Raw genomic sequence first — 25,182 nt, forward strand, 5'->3', positions numbered from 1 at the left:
TGTTCATTTTGAATGATCAATTTTGAGATTAATTAGTAAATCTATACTTAAGTTTTTGAAGTGTCTCAGTTTATGTCAACTTTAAAACTTCCTACAAATGAGAAGACCTGGGTTCTTGCCATAATTGTACAACTTGCTATACCAGAACTTTAGGAAAGTTCCTGACTCTCACTAAGCTTCAGCTTCTCCACCTATAAAATGAAGCTATGTTACCCACCCTGCATAGTTCACAGAAATGTTGTGAAGGCTAACTGATATCACACTTGTGAAATGGGAAAAATTGTAAATCACCATACAAATGTATGGCATTATGATTATCAATAAACATATTTTGAAAATTACTTATATGTTTACAAAGAATTTAGTGAGAAATGCATTGTTTAGTAAAGTACTGTAGGATATTTTAATCAACTTGCAATTATTAAGTGACTACTATAATCCAGGAGCTGTGCTAATAAGTACCGAGGATACAAAGAAAAGCAAAAGATAGTTCCTGATCAAGGAGCTCACAGTTTAAGGAATGAGCTGTGAGACAAAGGTAAAATAGTGTATATGCAAAAAAACTGGTTTTCCTTAAGACATGGCTAAGAAAATGAGCAATGCTCGATTACTTGTAATTAGTTATTCAAATATCAAATAAATCTGAAGAATATTAACTTTGGTTATATTACTTAACCCTGTCTACTTGATATCTCTAACATCAAGAAAAAGGTAAAAAAAAAAGACTTTTCCCCACAAGATTTATAAACAGTATAAATAATTTATACAATTTCTTTCATCTTTGGAAAAGCATTAGAAAAATGGAAAATTAACCTTATAACAGTATTACCTATATATATACTGTCAGGAAACTATAATGTTTCCAAATATCTAGAAATGAGTTTCATGAGATAATGCTCCTCTTTTTGGGCATAGGAATCCTTTTTCATATTCTGTATTTTATAACTGTGTGAGAATTATAAAAAAGTGTTTCGACAAAACAAAGTCAGCATCACAGAAAATACTAAAATTAATTTAAAATCTAAATACCTTGCTTTAAATAAAATGTATTAATTCAGTTTGAATACCATGGGAAGTTTAAAAAAATCTGGAAAGTGACACTTAATGACAACTAAAAGCAAGGGATTTTGGAATAATGTATTCTAAAAATGATTACATCATATGTGATAACATCCTATTCAAAATTTCCATGAATCAAAAAATTTTAAACTTGTACAACATCTAAGTGGTTTATTATCAATCAGTAAATTTATAATTCTTATTAGGTCAAAGCTAAGAGAATGCCTTCAATCATGTCCAGAGAACCTGCTGTCTGTCAAAAAGATTTTTATGTTAAACCAAAGAGTTTCTGTGAGATAAGTCTAGTAAACTATACAACATGGGCTTCACTACAACATTTCTTCACTGACCAGTAATTTAAAAAAATAAATCATGCAATTCCCTTAAAGTTATATTACAATAAAGTGGGAAAAGTACTGGACTTGGAATCAGAAAACCTGGTTTCAAGTTTTGATTCTACAATTTCCTAGCTGTTAAATTTTGGACAACAAACTTACGATTGCTGTACTTCAGTTTCTTCATCTGTAAAATGGAAATAATGTTTTTTACCTTATAGGACTGCTGTAAAGACTGAATAAGATTTTATACATATATTACATATCTAAATATATCCAGTTTAGTCACTTCAGTGGTGTCTGACTCTTCAAGACCCAATTTTTAGGTTTTCTTGGAAAACATACTGGAGTGATTTGATATTTGCTTTTCTAGCTCATTTTGCAGATGAGGAAACTGAGGCAAACAGGGTGAAGTGAACTGCCCAGGATCACACAGCTAATAAGTGTCTGAAGCCAGATCCGAACTCAGGAAAATGAGTCTTCCTGACTCCAGGCCTGGCACAGTTATCACTACACTACCTAGTTGTCCATATCTAAATATATACATGCATGTAAACACACGCATGTATGTATATACATATATATATACACTCATGCAGGCTCATCTAAAGATACATGCATGTATATTTGTATTTAGTTATAGACATACAGACACATACATTTTGCCTTGTAACCATAAAATCTTACTTTTTAACACTGGAAAAAAACATACCACATCAGGAAAAAAATGACTAGAAATTTCAATGGTCTTTTTTCTTTTTTCTACTTTATCCCTTGAATCTGGGCCCTAACTTCCAATACACATGCAATATAATTATTTTTTAGCATACAGCATTTTGAGCATCAACAAATTCTATAAGTACACAGATTTTTTTAAATAGAGGAAATGAAGTATTTTGTTTGTATCTACTCAGGTGCAGTAGAGTTGAAAGTCTCAGTAATTTAATAAATCCAGGTAGCTTGTCTGGGAGAATCAGAACCTAACTTCCTTATTTATCAACAGCATATTTTCTAGTTTGAAATCACTGGATAACAGCCTAAAATCCTCACTTTGTTACATGTATTGGTACAGATTTAGGTGAAATAATCCAAGATAGTTATCTATATTACCATTAAATTTTTTAAAAAGCCAACTTCAAATTTCTGATGTATTTGCTTCACAAAAAGTGTATCTTATCACTAAAAATGCTTATAATCAAGTTATATACAAAATTAAACATTAAGAGATTACAAATATAATAATCTCAGGATTTCTAAACTCGAAGTTATTTTCTAAAGTGTTTTTCTATGTGACTGGAGAATAAGTGTAACATTCCTTCAGGTGTACTACAATGTATAGGAAATAAGGTAAAATTTCCAGGGTCTAAGTAAAGGTGAATGTTACTATTCTGGACACTAATTAAAATTCCATGTAAATAGCAGTGATTCCAAGTGATAAACACAATACACAGATCAGTTATGCTTGCAATAATTTTAAAGGCTGAGTAATAACAGAAGAAAATACCTAACCCCAACAGTTATTGCTCAATGGAAAGGACATCAAGGACACTTGCAAGTAAAAGAACTGGATCAATATTAACGCGATTTTCATTTCATGCTTCCCCAACTCCAGTAAGCTGACAATATACTCTGATTATGTGAACTGCCTGAGAGTAACATAGAAAAGGTTATTAGAGCAAGAGGTGGAAATGGAATGCACTTTTTATATTGACAGGTCTGCTAATAGAGTATACTGATTTTCAAAGACATGCAATGCATTTTTACAATTTGGTTCTGACAGCAAAAAAGGAATTTCATTTATTTCTAATTCAAAATATTCATATGCAAGCAAGATTTCTTAGGACAGACCACCAAAAAGGATGTTCATAAATAGCAAATGTTTTCAGTAGAAAAATGCAATTAAAAAAGGTGAAAGAAAATATGATTGAATTTAAATGTAGCACTCCATAAGTATGAAATGTTAATGCAATAATCTTCTTAATAGAATGAATATAGAAAAATGCATTCTATGCTTTTCAAAGGAAATTTGATAAACCATGCTTTTAAGAATATATATGGTAGCAAATATGGAATCTTTTTGCATTTAGTTATTTTGGTAAGATTTTGATTAACTACCGAGTAAGGGATTTTAAAGAAAATGCATTTAAAACAAGGATACATCATACTGAAAAATAAAATCACAGTTCTTACTTGTGGAAGAATATCTAGAATGCTCTGGGATCCAATTCCCTCATCTATGAAATGAATGAATTAGCCTAGCTGAATTCTAAAGTTCTATGACATAGGAAATAGAAATAAAATGTTGAACTCAAGGGAATAATTAAACACAAATTGTAATGAATCCATTTTTAAAATAGCAATTTATAGGTTGGCTAATACACCTAGATATTGCAAACTAAGGCTTATGAGTTCTTAACATGGCCTTATTGGTTTTTGTTGGTTGCCAGAAACTAAGGAGAATGAACATAGTAGATGGAAAGCATTTCACCATCTTCGTCTTGTTGATAACTATGTCTGAAGTGGGTGAAGGTTTAATATCATAGGATCATAGATTTAGGGTTTAAAAGGAACTTCAAGGTCACCTATTCCAACTCCCACATTATACTGGTAAGGAAACTGAATCCCAAAGAGGAAGGTGACTGATTTACCTATCTAATGTTACACAAGCTGTTAAGTAACAGAAGTCAAGATACAAACCCAGGTCCTTTAACTCCAAATACAGCATCTGTGCCCTGACTAAGGTAGGATTATAACCAAGAGAGTTTCATAGTGCTGAATAATACCTTCCCAGATGGAGAAGGGAGGAATAGTCAGCTGGGAGGGGTGCAGAACATTCATGCTAATAAGTACTTACTGGCATCAGCCCTCCAGCTGGAGACATGAGATAGGACTAAAAACAGTACACACAGAAAAACAGACACATACACAGTCAGGCATAAAAACAAGTTCACAGCCTCTCTATCTTACTCTTTAGCTGGAGGGCTGATGTCAGTGCCTCTGTGACAGGAGTGACTGATAGAAGCACAGTCATTTGCAGTAGAGGCCAACTTAAGGCTGTGATATTAGAGTGGTTGGCAGAGAGTTCATGGGAATAGGAAGGATTTAGAGAGCTGTGAAATTAAATAAATATGGAAGGATATACTATTGTTAGGGGAGTAAAGAGGAAAGGAAAATGGAAAATAAAATGCAAAATAAGCAACAGCGGCAAATAGTAAAGAAAAAAGGGAAAACAGGAAGGAAGGGATAAATTGTAAATGGGAAGGTATGTCACAGAGAGAAAGGAACTAGAAAGGTGAAACTGACATTGAAAACAAAAAAAGTTGGTTAACTTTAACTCTGCTGATCTATTCCTAAATGTTAAGCCCGGAAGAAGGCTACTTGTCTCGAGGGAGTCTCATACATGGAACATTCCTGGGCCAGTAAATTCTGAGTTGTTCCCAGTTCTAACACTAGGTCCTAGGTCCACCATAGGACATATTGCCAAACATCAGATATCTCTCAGATTGTCCTATACATAACTGCCTTGTCTGATGCCTTAAGAATATAACCAGATCATGCAATTGTAATAGAGTATCAGTTCATCTGATTCCTATGAAAACTTAATGGTGTCCTTACCATATTTAATTTAAAATGTTTAGGGGTAATTTCCCAAATACTCATTTCTCTAAATACTTTATAATGGCTCTCTATACAATTAATAAGTTTACTTGAATCCTTAGATCTTATATCCAGCCTATCCCACCTGACTGGAGAAATCATTTTATATTTTGTATAAAGTAGAATGTGCTTGTTATTTGTGCTTAACTTGTGCCAAGTTTCAGTGGTATTGTCTAGTTTTAGTATCATGAGATTTAGTGAACAACTTCATGTTCATGTATCTATCTATACTGTTCACAATTTTATAGACTTCAATCACAGTATATTACACATTACACATGCCATAGGATGAATGAAAGCAGTACATTCAGGTAACTACTGCTTGCTCAGTTGAAATAAAACGACCCATTGAGTTCTTTTTCTTTTATTCTTTAAAAAAAGTAGAAATGCTAGGGAAAAAATGGTTATGGGGTTCCTAGATGCTTAATAAGAAAAGGGTTACGTAAGCTGCAATCTTATCCCTTTTTCTTCAGCTATACAGTTAAAAAAAAAGATACAGGAGGTCTTAGAGCAGGAAAATGGAAAGAAAATACTATACTTTGACCCAGCTTCCTTTTTTTCTCTATTGTGGCTGGGGAAGGTAAAGAGGCTACTCATTCCCAAATAATATTCCTACATCATGGTCTGACCATGCTGTGTACTCCACTGCTCAGAAAGCCCCAGGGGCTCCATTTTGCTTCTAGGATCAAGTACAAACTCCTGTATTTCATATTTAAAGTCTCACCGTATGTATCCAGGACTGAATATGGAATTGTGAAGACCTGAGTTCAGATCTGGTCCAGACACTTACTAGCTGTGTGACCTGGGGCAAGCCATTTAACCTGGGTTTGCTTCAGTTTTCTAATCTGTAATATTAAAGAACTTAACTACAAGTTAAGTTCAGTACAATTAGAGAACTAAGCCCCTAAGGTCACTTCTAGCTCTAAATCTATGATCCTAGGATCCTAATTTTTCCAGATTTAATACACATTGTTCCTCTTCATAGACTACGTTCTAGACAATCTGGCCAACTTGTTCCTCATATATGATAGTCTACTTTCTGTCTTCATGTCCTTATCAAGGCTGTTGGCCATACCTTGAAAGCTTTCTCTCCTCACTCCTTCTCTCTGAATCCCTATCTTCCTTTTGAGATTAGTTCAAGTACTTCCTACCACATAAACGACTTTGATAATTCCCCTTGTCTCAACTCTTAGTGCCTACCTCTCCACTATCTTGAACTGACTTTGAATACATTATAAATTTACTTAATAATAATAACTGCTAATTATGAAATACTTTAAGGTTTGCAAAGCATTTTACATATATTATTTAATGTACATGTTGACCTTGTGTAGTAGGTGCTATTTTATCCTCATTTTACAGATAAGGAAACTGAGGCTGAGAGAGTTTAAGTGGCTTGCTTAGTAAATGTCTAGGACAGCTCAGGTCTTCCTGATTCTAAGTCTAGAACTCTATATACTATACCTGTGTATATATGTGTAAATATGTCCCCTCAGTAGGATGTAAACTCCTTAAGGACAGAGATAATTTTTGTTTTTGTCTTTGCCTTGTCATGGTCTAGCACAGTGACTAGGAAGCAGAATAAATTTTTAATAAACATGTGTTAGACTAATAGCTAGCCGGTGAAAGAAGTTTTGAAGTTCAGTGGCCTTAAAAGTTGGAAAAAACTTTAACGAATCTTTTTCTTTAACTCCAGGTTAAGTGGAATGAATTAGAAAAGAATATCCCGGTGAAGGTAGAAGAATATCAGATTTAAAATAGTTTGATTATAGCTATGGTGGGCAGGGGAGGGCAATTAATATACAAGGCATTGGCTTGTATATTAAGCATATATTTCCTCTTCAAGAACGAAGGACAATAACTACTTCAAAGTAAGAATTTTAAATATCCTTTTGTGTAATCTCATTAAGTAATGCATTAGCAAAGATGTTTTCCTTAAATAAAAAATTAATGGAGCAATATTCAACCAGGGTTAATCTAGGGTTTGGAGCTTCAGTAGAAAACTCTTTCTAAATCTCTACTATTTAAGAACATTAAACTAAGACAATGCCACCTTCTAGAGTAGTGTCTATAAATTAAAGGCTTAAGTCCTTTTTTTGGGGGGGGGATGGGAGGAGATAGGAGGAATAAATCTATGAAACTAGGTGCAAACCTTAAGACAGGATATAGTAACAACCATTATAAACAGATTCCTGTGACAAAGTTAATGATAAGGATTACACTAGTTCCTATATTAAGACATTGCTAACAGATACAATCAAATGAGCTGATTTATATAATTCGAAAATATTCAGTTCTTTAGATGCCTACAGCCATGGCTTTGATGTGGATATTTATTTTGTTTGAACATTTGTACTAGGTGTTTCTATAAAACTGATACCGTATTTTGCTATTTAGCATTTACATAAGTCATGCTAGTTATTTTAAGAGACTGCAAACACTGTAGGATGATGAAAAGGGCTATATATCTATGATATACCATGGATTAAAAAAAGTAGTCAAAAGGATATTTTCACTGGGTATTTTTTCCTAATTTTTGTAATATGATTCATCGGAAACTTTTAGACTATAATCACACATAAAGCTTCAACCCAAATACAAACAAAGTAGCTAAGAACAATTTAAAATAGTAGAAAAAACCCCACTATAATAAACTCTGCATTATACAAAAAAGCTCAGTGCCTTCTCAATGAGGGAGGAGGGGAAGGAGAGAATTTCAAACTCAAAATTTTGAAAAAAATATGTTAAAAATTGTTTTTACAAGTAATTTGGGGGGGAGGAATAAAATCTTAAAATTTAAAAAAAAGCTTGGGAAAATTATTTTATAGCTTTTGAAAATTAAAAATGATTTTTAATGAGCAAATGCGACTGACAGTTGTCAGAGTAACCTTGCAAACTCTTATTTCCTTTATACCTATGAGAAGCTAAATTTTTGATATTATTTTCTCAAACAGGTATATAACCAAATAAAATTTTTTGCTCCAGATAATTCTTATGGTTGGTTGATTGAAAGCACTACATTATTAGAGTAGCCAAACATATATGAATATATGTATGTATATATGTACACACAATACATACCATCAATATAGATTTAATTTCAAATCTGTTATACAGCAGCTTTTTACTCGTCAAGGTCAGATTTTGATGGCTTCACAAGCTCAGATAAATCACGTGTTAAACAGACTCATCTCTGAGGAACCTAGAAATGTTATCATCTGTAGGCCTCAGCATATCTTATTATTTATTGCCAAAGAAACGACTGATTAACTTTGTCATCATTGCTCTGTGTTTTTTTTCTTCCTGCAGAAGTTGCCAGCCCTCTCCTGCAATGCCTCATCAAACCTATTTAAGCTGATGCCTTTGATCATAGACAGGGAGGAGCTTGCTATTTTGGGAGCCTTATAATATTATTTTGCAGTAATATCATGGGAAAGAAATAAAAGCTTAAATGACACCGAACATCAACACAGTTTACCAAAATTTAAGGGAAATTTTTCATGCTCTTATTGATAACTAAAGAAACATCTTCACTGAGACTTCCAAGGCTAGATTCAATTTTACTATATAATGACTGCTTTTAAAATCATTTTCTCATTAGTTAATTGCTATATGGAAATTAAAACTTTTTTCTCATATTCTTTTTGTCATTTGTACTTTGAGATTCTCTGTAATCAAATAAATTAGTAGCTTTATAGCATTTCATTAGAAAATATCCAAATAATATCAGGTTAAAAAAAGGAAAATTAAACATCATGGAAAGAGTTACAAATCTTTAGCTTTTTATTAATCACATTCTAAGACCAGAGGCAGAAAGTACATCAAACCACCCCAAATCTTTCTCACATGACAACCTCATAAATTATTCAACTAATAAGTACTGTAGAGAGGAATTAAAAAAACCACATCAGTGCTAAAGACATTTTCTTACAGAAAGAAGTCAAAGTTTTAAGTACTGTAATTTATAATAAATATCTGAAAAGTAAATACAAGATAAAAATCTATTTTATAAGTTTAAAATTTTACTTACAAAGCTACATCTTAGCATTTTATCTTTTAACAGGAAACTTATTATCAATACTTCTCTTTTAATGTTGTCAAAAGAGAAGGGTTACTAATGTTACTGAAATTTAGTTCATAGCCAGAAACTCTTATTCCTTCTTAACAAGCTTTAAATATAACTTAGGGTATAATGCTATAAAAAGGAAGAGAAGGGAAATGGCTTAAACCATTTTAATGGAGGATTCCATCACGAAAAGACAGCCAAAGCAGTCTGATCTATTTTACTCTAATCTAGGGTTCCTTGCTTGCTACCTGATGGATACTAATGGCTGGAAATGACTGACAAGTGTATCAAGTCCCAGTGGGGCTTCTTTATAAAGTAGATTTATGGCTATGTAAATAGTCTGTGCTTAAACAATTCCAGACAGCTCTCTAAGGCTTCACACAACTTATTCAAAATCAAGAAAGATAGAACCACTGAGTGAAATATATTCAACAGAAAAGGAGGGTTCCTTTATTTTTTTAAAAATAGCTCTATAATTGTTATTGTTGCTGCCATGACGAAAATAGTTCTGACAAAAAATTTGTGTCACTAGATCAGTTCAGACACAATTTTACTTTCAAGTCTAAAAAGCAGTAACAGATAACACTTCTTGTGTAGATTGTAAATTTCTTGAAAGCAGGTATTATGCCACTTTTTGTAACTACTCCCAGAACCTAGCATAGTGTCTTATACTGTTGTTGTTTTTTTTAAAAAACTAGATCTGAAAATTTATCAGTCTGGGGAGCTCTTGGCAATGAATTTTCTCTGCCAATGAAGACATGTATCTTCTCTGAAAAAAGAGTCTTAGATAACTGCCCAGGGCACTGCAGGATTAGACGATTTTTTCTGGGCCACACAGTTAGTTAAGTGTCAGAGATGGGCCTTGAATCCAGGTCTTTCTGAACCCGAGGGCTGTTTTTTATCTACTACTCGATGCCATCCAGCTTTGTATATAGTAGATACTTAACAAATATTTGCAGAGTTAAGCATAAATTCTAATAGCTGTAAAGACCTCAGGCCCAGAGGCAACAAGATAGATTTCTCCCTTCTCCCCACCCCCATTTCCTTTAATGTAGTCACTGAAAGCAAAAAGTAGACGAGGGAGGTACTGTTATACTAATAAGATACCATGACACGCTGGGTTGATACACATCAACCCTTTAGGAAATAGGAAAGATCTTTCCTTGATTGAATTGGAAGGGGAGCCTGGCCACTTGGTTAAGATTAGCTACAATTCTGATGGCCCCTTAAAAAGCTGAGCTCATTAGAGCTGAAAACAGTCTTCATTCTTACCACTTCAAGGAGTGGTACTGCTGGCAGCAGAAAAGAGAGCACACTTTGACTCAAGGGAGAACTAGTCCTGGCAGAGGGTGCTGATCTGTGGAGAGGAGCAGACCCTAAGAGTCCAAGTGACCTGCCCTTCACACTCACTATACCCAGAGGAAAACAGCATGAGGACTTCAGGAGAAGAGAGGAGATAAAGAAAAGAAGGGCCTTGTAGTACTGGAAGAGTGAGTTGTCTTTGCCATTCAGTAACCACACACATATGACTCATTGCTACTTCAAATCTGTGCCCTCTTTTTTCTGTAAATGCATTGTACATTTGGGAGACAGTGTGCACCAGGCTTTTGTGGGGTTCTGTTTTCTTCTATGCCAGATTATTAAAACCCTTTGTTATAAGTTAATTGTGCCTACTGGTTGATTGACAAGGTCAAATGTAATGATGGAGGTAATAATGACTTACAGTGTTAGGATTACATGACCAAAGGGTACCGTAGGACCAGGGGTATGCTAGAGTGAGCTTGAACCCTCAAGATTGTTAATTTCCAGTGTATTTACATCTTTAAGTGCAAGCATTCACTCCTTGAAAATCAGGTAACTAAAAGTCAGAGCTTTATTGTTTTTTTGATTGTCTAGAGTAGACTTATGAAAGTGATGAGAGAAAATGTTAATGATGTAGATTAAACTTAAAAGTGTGTTGTGTATACTTTTTTTTTTGGGGGGGGGAGAACCAGTTGTTAAAACATTTTTCAGCATACTAATGCCTAGTATTCATGGAAAGAGTATCCCATGGGGTATTAAGTATAAATATGTATACTTTGACTAACTGTATACCACACCAAAACATTTGGGTGTGAAGTGAAAAACCTAACTCAATAATCTGGATGTTCTCTCCACAGATCAGAATTTCTACTGGAAATTGAAACTCCATCTACTCCAGAAAAGCAGCTGTCACATGCTCTGTTATAGCCACCCTCAACAAGCCACTTCCCTTGTTTCTGAGGCCTTCTTCTGCCCTCCTGCCTTTGCTCACATAACCCCTACGTACTTTCAACATGCTATTTTACCCTCACTGGCTAAAACTGTTCCAGAGCTTCCTTGTCAAATTCTAGGGCTTTCTAATACACAAAGACATCTCTGGTTCCCTCCATTAATATCTGTTCAGCAGCAGATTTCTGCTTGACATAAAGAAGAATCTACTAAAAATCTCGGCCATGAAAAAAGTAGAATGGGGTATCTTAGGAGGTGATGAGCTATCTGGAATCGGAAGCCTTCAAAAAGGCAATTTGGCTTAATGGAAAGAAGGCAGAACTCTGAATCAAGAAGACCTGATTTCAAAACCTGCTTTAGACATTTACTAGCTCTGGACCCTGGCTTAGTTACTCAACTTCCATTAGCTCCAGCTCACGTATCTGTAAACTGGAGACAAAAGTAGCACATACATCTCAGATTTGTTGTATACGGTAAAATATATTACTTTGCAAACCTCAAAGTGCTATGTAAATATCAATTCATTATGAATATGATTAATTTTAGGAAATACGACCACACGTTAGGGAAGCTATACAGGGAATCTTGGCTTAAAAGTGTGTTGTGCAAATTTTTTAAGGGGAGAGAGTCTTAGAAGGGGAAATTGTACAGGGAATTTTGGTTCAGGCAGGTGTTAGACTAGATGACTTCTGAGGTCCCTTCCAACTTTGAAAATGCATAAAGGTGACCTGTTCCCTTAAAATTCTCATAACTGTAAGCATTTATTACATTGTCATATAACATAATTATGTGTATATGTTTTAGTCTCCTTGCTGGATTATAAAGTTTTTAAAGACAAGCTCTGTGTCTATTTCACCCCATATTTTCTTTTTCCCCTAAGGCAACTGGGGTTAAGTGACTTGCCCAGGGTTACACAGCTAGTAAGACTTGAACTCAAGTCTTCCTCACTCCAGGGCTGGTGCTCTATCCACCTTGCCACCTAGCTGCCCCCACCCTATATTTTAAAACCTGGTACAGCAGTTTGTACACAGTAGGTGATTAATATTTATTTTATTGAATTATCCATAATACAAAATCTCTCCTACTTTGATTTTATTGGGGGTCAAAGTTAGTGTAAATTAAGCAAAAGTCTGAATTGTGGAATTTAAGTTACCAAGCATGTATCAAGTGGCTGTGTCAGGCACACACTGTTTTGTGCTACAAAGACAAAAAATGAAGCAGTTTTGTCCCCTCAAGGTGCTCCTGTTATTGGAAGAGACAATTAGACTTAAGTATTTTGCACATACATTAAGTATATACAATCAATATTAGAGAATGTTTGTGGAAGGAGACTGACATCAGGAGGAGGGGTGAGGAAAGGGTAGATTGAGAAGATGGTGCTTGAGCAGAGCTGTGAAGGAAACAAGGATTCCAAGGGGTGGGAGGGATGGTCATTCTAGGCATGGGAGAAGGACAATACACAGGTTTGGCAATGGGAGATGAGTGCTGGAGGTGAGGAGCAGCAAGAATAATGTGAGGTGTAGAAAGGGGAGTAATCTACAATAAAGATAGAAAGGTAGATTAGGACCAAGTTTTTCTGGGCTTTAAATGAAACAAAGGAGCTTATATTTGATTCTAAAGTCAACAGAGTCACTGGAGTTTATTAAGTTGAGGAATAAGATATCATATCTAAAATTTAGGCAAATTGTTTTGGCAAAGATGTGGAGAATGGACAAAGAGGAGACTGGAAGTACTTCTAGGCATACTATTTAAGAAGTGGTTCCACACATATGAGCTATGTAGGACTTACTTTACCTAGGAGATAAAAGGTACTTCTAATTAAGAACCACTGTAATGGTTAAATACTTTAAAAGCTGTTCTCTTAAGTTGGTTAAACATATCCACTGCATACTGTTCTACTATTCAATTTCCCAGAAAACCCTTTCTTCAAATAAGCAAATAGCATAAATCCACTTAAATTCTAAAATGTGAAACACTTAATGCCTTATATATTTTTTAAATTAACTATAGAAACTACAGATATTATTTGTATTAAGATGTTTACTGATGCTTTGAAACCTATTAAATAAATTATATACTTGAACACTGTACTGGGCTAATTTTATAGTGAGCATTTTTATTACAAGTAGCTGTTTTACCATGCAATTCTACCAAAGAGATAAATGTCATTGCATTAAATTCATCTTGTGATCTGATTTACCACCAGATGCTCCATTTAGAATTTTACTCTACTCTAGTTTCAGCAAACCTTTCAGTGTTTACAATGTGCAAGATACTTTGGTAGGTACTGATAAAACAAAGAAAGCAAAACAGTCCTACCCTCCAAGAGTTCTAACATCTACCAAATATATGAAAACTGACATAAAGGAAAAACACGAACAAGTAAGTGTAAACACAAATAAAGCAACAACACTGTATTTACTGTATATCAAAGGTGTATGAAATACTTGCATAAAAATAGAAATGAGAGATGGAAATGTATTTCTTTCTCCTGAAGAACAAAAATAGGTGAATAAAATCTAAACTAAGCTCGTTATAGCATTAAAAATGGGTCTGATGGTCAGAAACACAATACAAGCCTATCCAAGATTACTGACTGGGCAACAATGAGTACATATTCTGCTATGTAGCAGGCTTGTAATGGTGACATATGATGCCTGCAATCTCAAGCTGTAAAAGATGCTCTGATGAAATTTGATGATAATCAACTATGTCAATACTTTTGACTTATCGAAGAAAGATGCTGTAGACTCTGAGAGAATTTCTGAGTTACTAGTAGTAGAGGTTTTGATGCTAGGCCCAAAACTGAAGAAAAGTAAAGATGCGAAAAAATCTTTGTCATTTCTGAATGGTTTGAGAAAATGTGCTAATGCCAACAAAATCATGAATTCTCAACCATAGCTAGGCACATAAACAAACTGAAATATCTTTACATCATAGGTATAAGTACTAACCATATTCTGCAGCAGCTTTGAGCAAGGCTTCAGCATGAGTAGAACCAAATGCATTGCGAACAAATCTTCTCCGTCTACGCAGGTCATCTTCCCAATAATCTAAGCGCCAGAAATCATGCAGTTGGCTAGAAGGTGGAAATGAAATCCCACAACATATTAAACATGATATTTATAAGAAATGAATAATTTGAAATAATATTTTCTTAAAATTTAGGTTTTTCTATTTCTTTTTCATTATTAAAATTTGAGAAATTTATAAATATGTCTTACAAACATTTGTGTGTAAATTTTTTTTCAAAACTTACACAAACACATATTTTATTCTTCTATTTTGCCATTAAAGCACTCAACTCTGTCTTCTTCAAAATGCACTTACTACTACTAAAAACATAATCAGTGTGAGGTAACAAATACAACATCAAATTATAAGTATTAATGGCACAACCTGTTTTGTTTTATAGTGTTTTAACAAGGCTTGTAAATCATAGGATAGACCTCAGTGCAAATAGTTTGCAATTTAATGACTATGGTCCCTTAGTAGACTGAACTTAGAAGTATAAAATATTGCCCACTTGAATTTTGTGGAGCTATGATTAAAATAATGTGCTGAAATATTCATTGAAATAATTCCCCATTGCCCCTAGCAACCTGAAAAAGTGCAATTTTATTCATTATTAATAATACTGAATTAGCACTGCACAAAAATTCCAGCATGTGGTAATTGTCTTGGTAAATTATTATTCTAACACTAACAGAGTCTTTGGATGATTTTATAGCTTCCAGCTAATACAAACCATTAACAACCATGACCATCATCAGGTTACAATGCCTTTTAACACTCAGAGCCGATATTAAAGGGCTATGAAATACTCCAAAGATTACAATCAGTCTACATCCAATTGAACACCTGAGTCAGTACTATCATTTTGATCTTCAAATCATTATAAAGAACTACTTTCCTGAAAGCCAAGACTTAGGAATATATGTTTTTGTCTAATTTTCTGAATATCTGGCATAAGAGAACATTTATATTCTCACTTTACTTCTGTGCTTTGTTAACATTTGTTTTAAGAAAGCATACCAAACTTCCAGTCAATCAATAAATATTAAGTGCCTTCTATGTCCCAAGCACTATACTAAAATACAGATAGTATATTTTGTCCTGAATTATTTTGGGCTTTGGGGGTTCAGTTTATAAAATTTATGCAGAAACACATAATTTTGATAAGTCTGGGGGAAAACACACAGTTCTTTGTTTCATGTGAACAATAATGGGGGATAATATGAGTTTAAACAAAAATGAACCAACACCTCAGAAATGTTATGATTTTGGTTTGTGAAAACTCACTTTATACCATTTGAAGATAAATTTTAAAATCATAAGAGACTGTAAAAATAACAAAATAACTTAATAATTATAAGGATCTGACATACAAGCAGTATATTAAGTTTCTTTCTGTTTCTTTAAATCATAATGGATCAGCTATTTTAGAGCTTTCAAGAGAATTTACAGTCATTCCAATTTACTTGTTACATATGAATTTAAGCTTTAAAATATTTTCTTTTTTTGCTATGTGATTTTTTTTTTTTAGTGAATCAAGGTCCTCAGCTGAGAGGGATGCCACAGGAAGCTTGAACAGGGATGAAAAAGTTTGCAACAGCTACTATAGTAAGACAGCAATTCTATGATGGAGGTTTAAACTGATTGCCTTGCAATCCATGGGAAGCAGGATTAGAACCAGTATCTACTTAAGTCCATGTCGACCTCCTTTCCACTCTACTGAGACAGTGACAACTATTGAGTAAGTGCCTCAACAGGCAGATCTGCACAAGAGCAGTACCCTCTTCCTCAGATCTCTGGCCCCACTTCCAGCCTAGCAGCCCTTGTGACCACCATCTAACAAAGCAAAGACCAGCTATCCCCACCAAATGCCACTCAAAGGGAGGACAAACCAGCTTCGCTGAAACAGCAGGGCACACTGAGGGAGAGGTAGGAGGCAGCATGTGCCAGGCAAGTTAGACCACCACCACAATCTTGACAATAGTCTCCCCTTAAGCTTCGAAGAAGCAGCTCTGGAACCTGATCCCAAGAGCCTTGGGAATAATAATGCTTCCAATCAGTGCCCACAGCTATTAACCTGGGAAGTAACCCCTATGCAGATGCAGAGAAAAGAGATTTCTTGGCACCAAAATCCTTAGTGCTATCAAATAGTCCAAAATAAGAAACTAATATTATTTTATCAGAAGAAATGACATTTAAAAGGAGGTACTACCATCTACTTTGCTGCTGCACCCTAAGGGTCATGGAGACGATGAGACCTTTCCATCTGATTTTCACTGGAAACCTTCCATGTTGTCTTCCTCATTATAATGTGAGCAGGGGTAGTCTTACTTTTTTGTTTCTCTCTCCACAGCTTAACACAGTCCTTTGTATACAGTGAGCTTCTTTTTTAAAAAAAATTTTCCATACAGTGAGCTTTTAATAAATGCTTCATTCATTCATGATGACTTTCTTTGTTCAGGCCCTCATTACATCTCACCTGGCTACTGGTCTCCCTGCCTCCAATGTCTCCTCTCTTCAATCCATCCTTCATATGTCTACCCACATAACCTTCCTAATGTGCAGAAGTCTGGATATATATATGATTTCCCAGTTTAAAAGCCTTCAGAGATTAAATATTGCCTACAGGATAAAATACAAATGCTTTAGTCTAATTTGTATAATATTCTCCTTCATGTACTCTGTTCCTCCCAACTGAGCTCACTTAAGTTCACATCTTCCACTACCTTCAACATAGGTGATAGAATCTTAAGTTGAGGTGGAAGGAACCTTAGAAGCCATCTAGTTCCACCAGTTTATTTTACAAATAAATAAACTGATGCCCAGAGATGTCATCCTTTAGTAACTGGCAGAGACAGGATTCAAAAGAAGGTCCAAATCTAGCACTCTTTCCACCGTACAATAGTGTAGAGGCTGGTAGGTGGTACAAAGGATAGAGAGCAATGGACCCAGAGGCAGGTCCAACTGAGTTAAAATCCAATCTCAGGTACTTATTAGCTATGGGATGTGGCTTGGATAAGTCTGCTTCGGTATCCTCATCTATAAAGTAGAGACAAAAGACCTATGTTCCAAAGTTTTGTGAAGACAAAACAACATTTTTGTAAAGTGCTTTGGAAACCCTACAGTGCTATACAAAAGCTAGCTATACAATGATTGTTTTTGTCATCATCATTATTAAGAAGACTTCCAAGAACTGGTCAGATAGGAAGGAAAATCAGGAGAAAAGTGTTATAAAACTATTAAATATTGAAGGCTTCAAGTCTTTTAAAAAATGCAGTCACCTGGCAAAGTAAGTTTGGTAAAGGCGAGGAAGCATTAGTTATCTTGATTTCAGCCAGTATCAGGTTGTCCCAATTTGAACCCAGGTTCCTTTTAAGATGAAGTTGACATGATTCAAATTCTACCCTGCCAATTGTTAGTCTTCTAAATACTGTATTCTTAAATTATCTATCAGTGGGTATAACAATTTGGGAATTCTTAAAAGTCAGGAACTGAAAATAGTTTTGTTATTGCTTATCTGTAGGAAATCAGTTTTGTAAAACTACTAACCCATGGGTTATTTTGCAACTGACTGAACTAAAGAAGAAAATAACTAGTCAAACACAGTTATCAACATAATCTTAAATAGCAGCCTGAAAAGATAAGATAATGAGGAATTATAATCTGTATGTATGAAAAAGCATTCAAATGCTTACTATGCACTAAGAACCACAGGGGATAGTGTGCTGGGTCTAGAGTTGGGAAGACTCCTCTTTGTGAGTTCAACTCTGGCCTCAGACTCTTCCTAGCTGTGTGACCCTGGACAAGTACCTTAATCTTGTTTGCCTCAGCTTCCTCATCTGTAAAATGAGCTGGAGAAGGAAATGGCAAATCACTCCAGTATCTCTACCAAGAAAACCCCAAGTGGGCTCATGAAAGGTAAGACACAACGGAACAACAACAAACCTCAGTAGGTGGTGCAGTGGATAGAATGCAGCGCCTGGAATCATGAAACTATTGTTTGTTGTTGAGTCATTTCTGCTGTGTCTGATTCTCTGTGACCCCATTTGGGTTTTCTAGGCAAAGATACTGGAGTGGTTTGCCATTTCCTTCTCCAGCTCATTTTACAGATGAGGAAACTGAGGCTAACAGGATGAAGTGACTTGCCCAGGGTCACACAGCTAGTAAGAGTCTAAGGCCAGATTTGAACTCAGGGAAATAAGGTTTCCAAGTGCTCTATCCATATGCCACCTAGCTATATCCCAGAATCAGGAAGACCTTAGTTCAGACTCTAAGTGCTCCACAATGCTTGCTTCAGCCACTTTCACAGCATCTGGAACAAAATGTTCTCATCCCTGCATTCTGCTGGGGTAAGTCATCCCTGCATTCTGCTGGGGTAAGTCTTCACATGCTTTGGGTAAACATCCCCGTAACTCATCGATGGGTTTGAGAAACTCATTGGTTACCCTTAGCCTGATTTAGCCATCTGCTGAGATGATTTTTACTGGGGTATAGCTACCTCACACACTATAACTTCTTGGAGCCACAGGTGAGAGGGGTGAAGGTGGACAACAGAGGTGGATAAGCAAGCCCTGAAAAGGGCTCAGCAAGCCATCACACAGAGGTGCCAGTCCTCTCTGAACACTCCATACACTCCTCTGTCTGTGGAAGAAAGAGGAAATGGAGAGTAGGAGGTGGTGGTAATGGTTTGCAAATGGCCTGGAAATGGCATGAAAGCCAAGTTCCCAGGAAGATATGGTAGAAACTCACCTATAAGAGCCTAGGGTCCTAGGGGAAGAGTCTGATTTCCAGTGAGAGAAGGATGAAGACCAGAGAGCCAGCAGCACAGTTTGGAACATTTCTATTTAGTAGAATATAAACTCCTTGAGTGCAAGGGTAATTTCATTATTTTTTTCTTAAGTATGTGTATAGTGAGCACTTAAGCTAAGTGCTTAAAATAGGTTTTTTTAAGCTGAATTGAACTACAGAGCAATCAATAATTTATTGATTATCTGTGTGCTCAAGTTAGATATCCAGATCATATTGAAAGTGATAATTCATATCTTAAATTTACATTGATCCTCAACATATTGCTGACCCTAAGTCTGACGATAACTATAACCCATGAAGTTAGAGGAGCTAGGGGACTTGATGAGAATGCCCACAAAAGATCTTTCACAGAGGCCACCATCCCATTCCTGAAAATGCATTTTCTCCTTATCTCTTCTTAGCAAAATCTGTCCTTTCAGTCTCAGCATCAGTACAACTTCCTTGATAAAGTCTTCCCTAATTTCCCTTCCCCCTTTAGATTTTAGTTGGGTACTCTGTCTCTGTCTTTTCCTTGTCCCTATCATATCGAATCCTGTATCATAATATATACTTTAGTATTTCTAAGCCATCCCCAACATTCAAGGAGAATTAAAGGATATGGACTGTCCCATTTTTTAATCATTATATCATCAGCACCTATCAAAGAGTCATACATAGCAGACATTTCAATGTTTGTTGAATTCAATTCAACAAGACCCTACTCTTCTTGAGGTCAGGGAATGTGTCTTATACTTTGTATTTTCCACAGTACCTCCCACCATGCTTTACATAGAATAGGAAGTCAACAATATCTGCTAAGTTCATTATCATTGTGTTTAGAGGTGTTTTTTCAAAAGACACTGTTAATCACTCTCTTCTCTCCAGGTTTTCAGGACATCACTGTCTCTCGGTTCTTCTACCTGTCTTCTTCTCTGTCTCCTTTGCTGGATCTCCATCCATGTCATGCCTGCTAACTGCAAGCGTCCCCCCAGACTCATTCCTGAGCCCTCTCTTCTTCCTCGATGACTTCACTTGGTGATCTCATCAGCTCCAATGATTTCAATTATCATCTCTGTGCAGGAGCTTTTCAGATCTATTTGTCCAGCCTTAACATCTCTCAAATCTCTGGTCTTGTGTCTACCACTGCCTATTACACATCTCAAACTGGATGTTCTGTAGGCATCATAAAATCAACATGTCCAGAACTGAACTCATTCCACCGCCCCCAACTCTACCCTTTCCTAACTTTTCTATCAAGGGTACCACAAGGATCCTCCCAAGTATCCTGCCTCCCACACTGAGAGTCATCCTGGATTTCTCATTGTCTTTTAACCTTTCTCTCCATATACAGTTATCAAGTCCTGTCATTTTTAACTTCACATTTCTCACATATACCCCTTTCTTTCCTCTGACACTGTCAAAACCCTAATGTAAGCCCTCATACCTGGAATACTGCAATACGTTGCTGTTTGATCTCCCTGTCTCAAGTCTTTCCCCACTATAGTTCATCTTCTACTCAGCTGTCAAACTGATCTTCCTAAAATGTAGGTCTGAGCATGTCACTGCCCTCTGTCCTCCTCTCACTCCCACCGAATAATGGTGGTACCTCATTACCTCCAGGATTAATGTAAAATCCTGTTTGTCTTTTAAAGGCATTCCTAACCTGGACACTTCCTACCTTTCTCATCTTTTTACATCTTACTCTCTTTCACATAATCTGTGATCCAATGACACTGGTCTCTTTGCCATTCCTCCCACACAACACTTCATCTTCTGATTTTGAGCCTTTTGAATGGCTGTCCCCTATGCCTGTCAGTCAATAAGCATTTATTAAGAGTCTACTCAGTGCCAGTCACAGTGTTAAACCATGTCTGGATTATTCTTCCTACTTATCTCTTCTCCCTGGCTTTCTTAGCTTCCTTCAGCTCTCATTTTAAGTCCTACTGATGGGATATGCCCCTCGCTCCAAAAAATAATTTGGGTCCCATTTGTCTATGGGCCCCAGAAAACGCTTAAACTTTCTTTGAGCTCACTCTGGTCTCAAATGGTTGCCTGAGGCTATACTCCACTCAAGTGGCTTTTCCTTATCTTTTCCCTTTTATGATGGACTGGCTCTCCCTATCTCTCTTTGAAGAAGCCTAGTCTTTGATCCTACCTTTGATCTTATCAACCTCTTCCTTCCAGTTCTTTGTTCCATTGTCTACTCCCACAGTCTATTCAACCTCCCAGACATTCCCATCTGAGTTCTCCCTAAACTCACCCCAGCTTCAGGATCTTTCTCTCAGCCCCTCCTCTGAACACTCAAATAATTTTGGGTGTATATAAGATACACCCTGGCCTGCATTTAAACTCTGAGATTTCCTCAAGCCCGTTCATTTTTATGGGCATCACTAATGTTCAGATTCTTTAAGAGTCTGGCCTGTATGGCCCATCTCTAATATAAGTTTGTCTCTGGCTGAAAGAAGATTTGGGTCGAATTCATTCAGGCAGGGCCCGTGTGTTGTGTTGGGGTCCCAGCACCCCAAGAATCTAGACCTCGTCACTACCTTTCACGAGAAGATTTTCCTAGTCCTCCTTAACTTAGTGCATCCCTTGTGAGACTACCCCTTCCAATCAATTTATCCTTTATATCTTGTTCATACACAGTTAATTGCATGTTTTCTCCCTTATAAGTCCCTAGAAGTTCTTGCGGGGGGGGGGGGCGGCTTTTTAAAAAATCTCCATCACTTAGTACACTGCTTGGCATATAGTAGGCAGTTAATAAATGCTAGCATACTGTTATGTTTCACATTGAAAAATACAGAGATATAAATATTTAAAGGCTAATCAAGGCCATTATATATTAAATACATTGTTTTACTTATGAAATGTAGCATGAACATATACATTCTTTTCTCTGCTAGATTATCCACTGAGTGCACTATTAAACAGACTGCAATCACTGTATCCCACAAATGTATCCTGGATTGATGGAATTCGTTACTTTACTTGTTGCACATTACTTCCCTACATTACAGGATGCTTTGCTAGAGACTATGCTTACCACAACAGGAATATACAGAACTGGCAAATTAAGATCATGGTGGTAATCTTTATTCAGAATTGGCTGCTTTTGTGAAATTTCCCTTAGGCAAACAATCAGCTGAACAATCAAATAAAAACCAATCTATTTGAATTCTAATATATTATTTCTAAAATTTGTATAGAAAACAAAAATGTTTCCACGTAAATTTGCTTTACTATCTTACACATTTTTCTTTAAAGTAATGGAAAAATTATGTTGATTATTTTCAAACATTTTCTTTCTAGAGTACAAGTTCTGAATTGTGTGCCTTTCTCAAAATAACTTGCTTTGTACTTCTCTTTTCCAAATTAAAATTAATTTAATATTAATTAAAACATTAAAAAATAAACCCATCCAGACAATAATAACTTTAAAATATGTATTATGTAAATGAAAGAAGAGATGATAGAATAAAAGAATAATAGAGAGACAGAAGAAGAGAATAAGAGAAGACATAAGAGTCAGGAATATATAAGATTCAAATCCTACCTCTGACCCATAGTAGACACATGAACTTTGACAAGATGCTTATCCCCTTAGTGCCCCAATGATTCTCTAAGTCTATATATTACAGAATAACTGCCCACCCACATTAGCAGAGGTTGTTCCTTAATTGAGAGTTCACTATACTAATAAAATCATAAATCTAGATAAAAAAATTAAACTAAGTAATACATTTTATCTTGCATTCCTCTTTAGAGCTATTCCTTAAAAACTAAAATAAAAGTATAATGCAACATGTCACACACACACACACACACATATATATATATATATATATGGAGAGAGAGAGAGAGAGAGAGAGAGAGAGAGAGAGAGAGAGAGAGAGAGAGAGAGAGAGAGATGTATAAATTTACTTAATCTCAATTAATAGGATTTAAGTACAAATGTGAGATTAGGTTTAAAATGCAAAATGGGTAGATAATACTCTATGGAATCCTAAATTCTGAAGTGAGTACAATTATATTTTTTCCTTTTTTGTTTCTTGATAAAATTTTACTTTAGTTTTCCCCTCCCCACTGGTACTGGGGTTGGGAGCCCAGTGAGGGACTTGCTCTACCAAGAAAAACTGGTACCTTTTCTCCAACTTGCAGTTTTAGAGAACTGCCAAGGGCACCTTGTATTCTGACTTTCCTGGGAGCACACAATCAGTATGAGTCAGAAGTGTGATTTGAACCTAGGTTTTTCTGACTCCAAGGCTGATTGTCTATCTATACCACAGCTGTCTCATTGGGTTATTATAGCCTAACTATTTAACATTAGTTTAACAATTAAAGCAACTTTTGGGAAAAAAAAGAAAACTAAGATTTATAGGCTATATATAACAACTTATAGATGGACATTCCATGCTCAATGCTCTAATTAATTTCATATTTCCCCTTTTCAAGGAAAGTCTTATGACACTGAAACAAACATGAATAGAAAATTTACAAGATCATAGTTCAAAATTCTCCAATCTGGACTCTATTAATTTGACCTTAGGTGAATTTCTTTGACAATATATGATTATGAAAATATCCAACAGAAAAATGAAGTTGGTATTATTCTACTAGTCAGATTAAAAAGCTAAGAATGTTAACTGAAGTACTTGCTGTTGATAATCCTAATAGCCCACTGCAAATCTTATCTCCTATGTCATCATGGAGTTAGGGCTAGGCCATACAGTTTCTTCTCCAATTTTTGTGAATTCTACTTTTTAATTTTTGATACTGTTAATCTGGTTTTCTCCTGTCATTAAAAAAAATCTAATTAGCTGATGTTTTATCTATTTAATTGCTTTTTAAAAAAATAGCTTATTCATTGAAAAAAATTTCTATATTGTTAATCTCTTCTTAGACTTTCAAAATTTCTCTTTTGTTGTTTGAAATTTTTAAGTTGTTGTTTTTCTATTTTTGTTGTATGCCTAATTAACTGTTCTGTTCTTCTCTTTTGTTGATGAAAATGTTTAGCTATATATTCTCCCAAAGTCTGCACTGGCTGCATGTTCCAAATATTGGCAAATTCTCTCATTGTTGTCATTATCATAAAAAAATAATTAGCTATCATTTCTATGACTTCTTTTTGATCCACCAGTACTTTAAAAGTAAGTAATTTAGTCTCTTAATGAAATTTTAATCCTTTCTTCAATGGTCCTTTATTGGCTGAGCAGTTTTCTTTCATAATTTCTTGAAATAGACTGAATTACAGGCATCTGAGGAGGTTTCCAGACTTCTAAATCCACAAATGCCAAAGACAACTTAGAAGGTCAGTAGGAAAAGTCTGTGACCACAGTGAGAGAGAAGCTCGGTCCCAGTCCCAGCCCCAGCAGGGTGGTGGCTGCTTCCAGAGCTTCTGGCCCACAGACTGAGGGGGAATCGAGTGGCTAATCAGAGGGGGATTGCAGGGATCTCTTTACTGATGCTGAGGCAGGATTCTCTGGCTTTTCCTATGCTTGGATCTGGGTCACAGTTCTGGGTGGCAATCCTGGGGTGAGGAGGAATATTGGTGTAGTGGAGTTTGTGCCTTGGTAGAGAGGGAATCCTCACAGTTCCAAAGCAGAAAAGAGCTCTCGTGGTCACTCATAGACCAGAGCACAGGCCAGGAAAGAAGTAAACACCTTACCCTTGATCACACTACCATGCAAGAATGGAAAACTTACAAGATCCTAGAAGTATTTCTGAAAACAGCTTCACAAAACCCCCAAAGCTTGGGACAGTACATTCTCCACACTGGAAGCAAACCCCTACCTTAACAAAGAGTTTAAAACTCAAGCAACTGGCTGGGGTCATGAGCAAATTGTGTAAAAAAAGTCAAAATTAAATTTGATGACAAAGAAGATCAAAACATACAATCAGAAGAAGACACAAAGTCAAAGCTCCTACATCCAAAGCCTCCAAGGAAAATATGAATCAATCCAAGGTCATGGAAGAGCTCAAACAGGATTTTGAGAAGCAAGTAAGAGAAGCAGA

General features: G+C 35.7%; 1 protein-coding gene across 1 annotated transcript in view; it reads right to left on the reverse strand.

Annotated features, from left to right (window-relative positions):
• The window catches only part of NBEA (neurobeachin), a 776,021-nt gene that overhangs the window by 244,740 nt on the left and 506,099 nt on the right, over nucleotides 1–25,182 (reverse strand). The window contains 1 exon segment of the mRNA XM_078147053.1: nucleotides 14,322–14,446. Coding sequence (XP_078003179.1) covers nucleotides 14,322–14,446 — 125 coding nt within the window.

Source organism: Phascolarctos cinereus, unplaced genomic scaffold (genome assembly GCF_003287225.1).
Source record: "Phascolarctos cinereus isolate Bilbo 61053 unplaced genomic scaffold, phaCin_HiC Scaffold_726;HRSCAF=1367, whole genome shotgun sequence".
In the NCBI taxonomy this organism is placed as follows: domain Eukaryota; kingdom Metazoa; phylum Chordata; class Mammalia; order Diprotodontia; family Phascolarctidae; genus Phascolarctos; species Phascolarctos cinereus.